Below are 6,288 nucleotides of genomic sequence, written 5' to 3'. Positions count from 1 at the left end.
TGGAAAAAGTACTCAAATGTTTTATTAAAAGTATAAATACTGCAATGTAGAAATACTCTGTCACAAGTAAAAGTCCGGAATTCAAAATTGAAATACTTAAAGTACAAAAGTAAAAGTACTCGTTATGCAGAATGTCCCATTTCACAAGGTTTGAAATGTATACAAATATTTTGAAGATAGCAGATCTACAAGCTCACAATGCGTCGCATCGAGACGCATTGCGCGGCGATACTCCTTTACTCTTTATTATTTGATCCGTGGCACCTAGCAAGGAAGTGCTGTGCACCGCTGGCAGTGGTGGAAAGTAACTAAGTACATTTACTTAAGTACTGTACTTAAGTACAATTTTGAGGTATTTGTACTTTACTTGAGTATTTCCAATTTCCAATACTTTTACTTCTACTCCACTACATCTCAGAGGCAAATATTGTACTTTTACTCCACTACATTTATTAGAAAACTTTAGTTACTAGTTACTTTTCAGATATAAATTATGATATAATGAAACATACATTAACCACTTTAGCCCTATTTTATACTTAGGCTATTTGAAAATAGCCGATCTACAAGCTCACAACGCGTCGCATAGCGACGCGTTGTGAGCTTGTAGATCTGCTATTTTCAAATATTTAGTACTTTTACTTTTGGTACTTTAAGTACATTTTGATGCCAATACTTTTGTACTTTTACTCAACTACATTTTTAATTCTGGACTTTTAATTGTAACAGAGTATTTTTATATTGCAGTATTGGTACTTTTACTTAAGTAAATAATTTGAGTACTTTTTCCACCACTGACCGCTGGTAACCTAAAATGCCAGTAATACCAGTTTGTGTGTTTGTTTGTGTGTGTGTGTGTGTGTGTGTGTGTGTGTGTGTGTGTGTGTGTGTGTGTGTGTGTGTGTGTGTGTGTGTGTGTGTGTGTGTGTCTGTGTGTGTGTGTGTGTGTGTGTGTGTGTGTGTGTGTGTGTGTGTGTGTGTGTGTGTGTGTTTTACAACCTTAACTCACAGCATAAATGAGTTGCTCATTCCTTTGACGGCTGAAGTTAAACTAAAAAGAGTTCTGTGGGAGTCTGTGTTCATGCTCTCATCCCAAAGCTCCCATAAGGACTGGTGGTTCTCTTTGAAGCGGACAAACATGACGGTCGATAAGTTTAGCGTTGAATTCGATGCCGTCAACGATCGTAACGTCTTCACCAATGGAGACCTGATGACGGGGAGGATCATCGCGGTGACCTCGGGTCAGACCAAGGTCCAGTCCATTTCCTTCACGGCGAAGGGTAAAGCGTCTGTTCATTGGACCGAGCATCATGGACAGAACAACACGGTGCATTACCACGACAAGGAGAAGTACTACAAAGTTGAGCACTCCATGCTGGAAGGTAAAATGATTTATTGTAAAAGTGATGTTTTTGGTTGAAACTAAAAAGTTCTTAAGTGTTAAAAGATGTGTACTTGTGCCCAGTGGTGGAAAAGGTACTCACAGTTTTTACTTTTTAACTTAAGTAAAAGTATCAAAAGTAGAAAGTACTCATTATGCAGAATATCCCATTTCACAAGTTTTCAAATGTGTAAAATGTCTAAAAATCTTTTGAAAATAGCAGATCTACAAGCTCACAATGCGTCATCCCGGCCTGAACATGTGTGTTGTGTTTGACTTTGAGCTGGCTTGACTTTGTTTACAGTTGCCCAGGAGATTGGACCAGGGCGCCACGTGTTCCCTTTCACCTTCCAGATCCCTGAGAGGTAAATACTGTAGAGACTTTTACAAAATAATTAGATTTGAACTGGGGACCCCCACAATAATCACATTTGAACAGGGACCCCCCCCCCCCCCCTACACACACACACTGACAAGCATGTGGAATTGTAAGAGTCGAGGCGTTACATTTAGTTTGACTCGGTTCCACAGATATATATTGTGAAGATATACAAGCTCACAACACCTCGCAATGTGAGGCGTTGTGAGCTTGTAAATTGGTTAATTTTCTAAATGTTTGCCTCTCTCTCTTAAGGTAATATTTGACAATGTTTGACCATTTCTTTAATAGTATAGCTTGTTTGTTACTTTTGGAGATTTAACGACTTTTAAAAGTCATTAAATTGTAACTTTATAAATGTGCAGATACCCTGTATACACGTACTGTATACTGTACCTTGGTTTGTTTACTGTTGAGCGAGGAAACAATGTTGCACATTAAAGCTAATCATCTGGGGACCCCCCAAAATCATTCGGGGACCGTTTGGGAACAAGCTAACTCAGCATGCTACATTAACCTATTAAGACCTGGGTCGACTTTTTCATTTGAGCTAAGAAGCATTATTTTACATTTTTGGCTATTTTTGAAAAATCGTGAAAATGTGTGCAAATCTTTTAATTTTTAAAGCGAACATTTTTAACTCAAATCTTTGCTTCTGGGGGTCCCTGGAACAAAATATTTTGAGATGGGGGGCCAAACACATATCATTTTGGGGGTCCTTGACATGAAAAAGATTGAGCACCACTGATATAGAAACATGTGTTTTTCAGAAAACAGTTGGGATTTAGGAGACATGTAGAATCGGCTTCAGGTCTTAATGGGTTAACGACTTTTGCTGGGGACCCCCTGGCACCCCTCCCCCCCACCCCACTTTGAGAACCACTGCTGTAGAGGACATGGTTACTGGTCTACATTGGAGGTTTTTCCCATGATGACGATGCCTCTCTCTGCTGTGTGACATGTTGTTCAGGAGTATGCCATCCAGCTTTAAGTCCAAAACGGGAAGCGTGGTCCATAGCCTGCAGGCCAAGCTGAGCAGATCCATGAAGGTGCCAAACAAAGCCAAGACCACCTTCACCTTCATCTCCAAAGCAGACATGGCCCATCCTGGACTCATGGTCAGTATTGTACTAAACGGGGGGGGGGTATAAACCCCCCAAAACCCCCGAAATGCATAGACAACTATGCATTATACCTATAACACAATACAAACACAATGGTCTTACACCTGCATTAGGCTACTATTCATGATTTTATTCAAGGTATGGCACCTGCCATACCTTGCCAGACCCAATTGACGGTGTTCACTCTCCATTCCGACATCTCACCACTCCGACTAGTGGCTTCCGCGTGCGGTTAGGGTTAGGGTTAGGGTTAGGTATAGGGTTCGTCAACGTCGGAAAGGCGACATGTCGGAAAGGAGAAATGCACCCCCAATTGACGCCCCTGTATACCCTCCACACTGCTCATGTATATTGCATTGTATTCCATCCTCAGACTTTAGTCAAGAATGTTGTTGAAGCTCTGTCATTTCTGTTGGAATGTGGCTCATGTTGGTCCACATTCCACCCAAAACGAATTCACACATAACGGGTCTGTAAGCTAGTATGTAAATGGTGCATTTATATAGCCAGTGGTGTAAAGTAACTAAGTGCATTTACTCAAGTACTGTACTTTTGACGTTTTACTTGAGTATTTCTAATTTTCATTACTTTTACTTCTACTCCACTACAAATCAGAGGCAAATATTCTACTTTTACTCCGCTACAGTTATTTGAAAACTTTTGTTTCATTGCGCGCATACTGGTTGCACGCATACTGGTTCTTATCAGTGTGACGTCGTCTGTTATGGGGTCTATACATTTTGGCCATTTGAAAATAGCTATAGCTATTTTCAAAAGATTTGTATACATTTGAAAACTTGTGAAATCGGACAGTCTGCATAATGAGTACCTTTACTTCTGGTACTTTAAATACATTTTGATACCGTTACTTTTGTTCTTTTACACAAGTACATTTTTAATTCCGGACTTTTACTTGTAGCAGAGTATTTCTACATTGCAGTATTGATACTTTTTCTTTACCTGAGGCCGATTCTAAAAACCCCTTCTAAATCCTGACCTATGTTTTCTGAAAAACTTCAAATATTAATTAAAAAATTACCAAAAATGTATGTTGCTACAATATTGTACATAGCGACAACAACCCCAAAAGGGGTTCTCGTCTTGAAAGGTATAGTTACAAATAGGGGTTCCCGCCTTAAATGGGTTAAGTCAAACATTTAAGTATATTTTCCACCACTGAGCTCTTCACAGGGTTACTTATACTGACACTGATGCTGTTCATCATTCATTCATCAAAGACTCATGCAAGCGACACATGAATCTATGCATTAAAGACCAGCAGCGGTTCCGTTAGAAAAGGTATTTATTTATATTTTCAGGAACCACATTACGGGTGTAAGGACAAAGACATGGTTTTATTTATTTATGTATTTATTTAATATATATTTATTTATATTTCAGGATCCACAGTACGGGACAAAGGACAAAGACGTGGTTTTCTTTGCATCTGGAAACGTCTCTATGAACGTGTTCACGGAGAAGATGGGATACATGCAAGGTAACAATGTTTAGATGGGATACATGCAAGGTAACAATGTTTAGATGGGATACATGCAAGGTAACAATGTTTAGATGGGATACATGCAAGGTAACAATGTTTAGATGGGATACATGTAAGGTAACAATGTTTAGATGGGATACATGCAAGGTAACAATGTTTAGATGGGATACATGTAAGGTAACAATGTTTAGATGGGATACATGCAAGGTAACAATGTTTAGATGGGATACATGCAAGGTAACAATGTTTAGATGGGATACTAGTCTATACTGTGTCTACTCCAAAAATCTACAAGATCGTTTATATCTAATATTTAAACAAATATTTTGACACATTTTGTGACATGGGACATTCTGCATAATGAGTATAGGGATGTTTGGTACTGTAAGTATATCGTCTCTGTCGGGTGGAAACCTCACATGTCCATAACTGTTACATTTCAGGATTCAAATTCAGAAATGGCAAAAAGTAGCAGATGATCTGCACTTTTGATACTTTTGTGTGATGCTGTAGTATGATCAAGTAGGGCGTTAATTTAGGGGAAAAAAACAACGATACATTGATGCCAATAATTCCCCCTTCTTCCATCCCTGGAATGTATTGTCATTCTCTGTTCTCTCTCTCTCTCTCTCTCTCTCCATTGACAGGAGAGGCTCTGACCATCACAGCGGAGGTGACCAACAGCTCCAGCCGCGCCGTCAAGCCCAAGTTCGTCCTGTACGAGAAGAAGAGCTTCTTTGGCAACAGCCGCTTCGGCCGCAAGAGGAAAGTGGAGACCAACGACATCCTGAAGGACAAAGACGACGCCGTGGAGTCCTCCAGCAGGAGAACTGTGTCCAAGACCATCAGCATACCACAGGAGCTGCCCCCCACCATCCTCAACTGCTCCGTCCTCAAGCACGAGTACAGGCTGAAGGTACCTGTCTGTCTGTCTGTCTGTCTGTCTGTCTGTCTGTCTCTTCGTCCATGTCTCTGTCTGTCTGTCTGTCTGTCTGTCTGTCTGTCTGTCTGTCTGACTGTCTGCCTGTGAGATCTAATGACGTTTCATGGCCTTGGATTGGGTTTTGACACGCATGCACGCACGCACGCGCGCGCACACACACACACACACACACACACACACACACACACACACACACACACACACACACACACACACACACTTTAACCATTTTATGTCCACACAAAGGAGAGCATACAAGGACAAAAATATTAGAGGTGCAGTAAGGTTACGTTCACTAAATCATGGCATATGTCTTGGCGTGTGTGTGTGTGTGTGTGTGTGTGTGTGTGTGTGTGTGTGTGTGTGTGTGTGTGTGTGTGTGTGTGTGTGTGTGTGTGTGTGCGTGCGTGCGTGCGTGCGTGCGTGCGTGCGTGCGTGCGTGCGTGCGTGCGTGCGTGCATGCATGCGTGTGGTGTGCGCGTGCACGTGCACGCTTGTTTTGCAATCACTTTTCGTCTCAACGAATGATCCAGACATTTGTTATTCTTTGATTTAAGTTCAAATTATTGAATCGAGGTTCACTCTATACGTTTTGCTGCAGGTTGTCCTGGATGTAGCGCTCACCAAGGACCCTGTGATCAAACTGCCCATCGTTGTCCTCCCCAATCTGGACGGCTTGTCTTCTGCAAAGGCTTTGGAAGCATACAAGACCAAGAGCAAATGTTCTGATCACCGTTTTTAAACTCTGTGTTTATCTGTATTCATACTGTAGTGTGTACACGTATTATTCTATGTATGTTGCTTAAATGCAGGATTAAAAAAAAGAGTTTGACGTTAACGTGATGGAGTTTTGATTTTAGGTTACCTCTATTCAATTTCACTATTCTGTCCTGTTCTGTTCCTATTATATTGTTTTATAATCCCCAAGTGCATCGAGTAAAAGTATAATATTGGCTTTGT

At 40.9% G+C, this 6,288-nt stretch overlaps 1 protein-coding gene across 1 annotated transcript; it reads left to right on the top strand.

Annotated features, from left to right (window-relative positions):
• Positions 1–1,138: 1,138 nt before the first annotated feature.
• On the top strand, positions 1,139–6,070 carry LOC311057424 (arrestin domain-containing protein 3-like; the record flags this gene model as incomplete). The annotated part of the gene is made up of 6 exons (XM_084074383.1): positions 1,139–1,382; positions 1,686–1,746; positions 2,731–2,878; positions 4,286–4,382; positions 5,033–5,301; positions 5,930–6,070. 6 exons carry the CDS (start codon positions 1,139–1,141, stop codon positions 6,068–6,070), a joined length of 960 nt encoding a protein of 319 aa, XP_083930509.1.
• Positions 6,071–6,288: the final 218 nt, after the last annotated feature.

The sequence above is a fragment of the Gymnoscopelus microlampas genome (genome assembly GCF_963454915.1).
Source record: "Gymnoscopelus microlampas genome assembly, chromosome: 12".
Taxonomy (NCBI): domain Eukaryota; kingdom Metazoa; phylum Chordata; class Actinopteri; order Myctophiformes; family Myctophidae; genus Gymnoscopelus; species Gymnoscopelus microlampas.
This window is presented reverse-complemented; position numbering and strand designations above follow the sequence as displayed.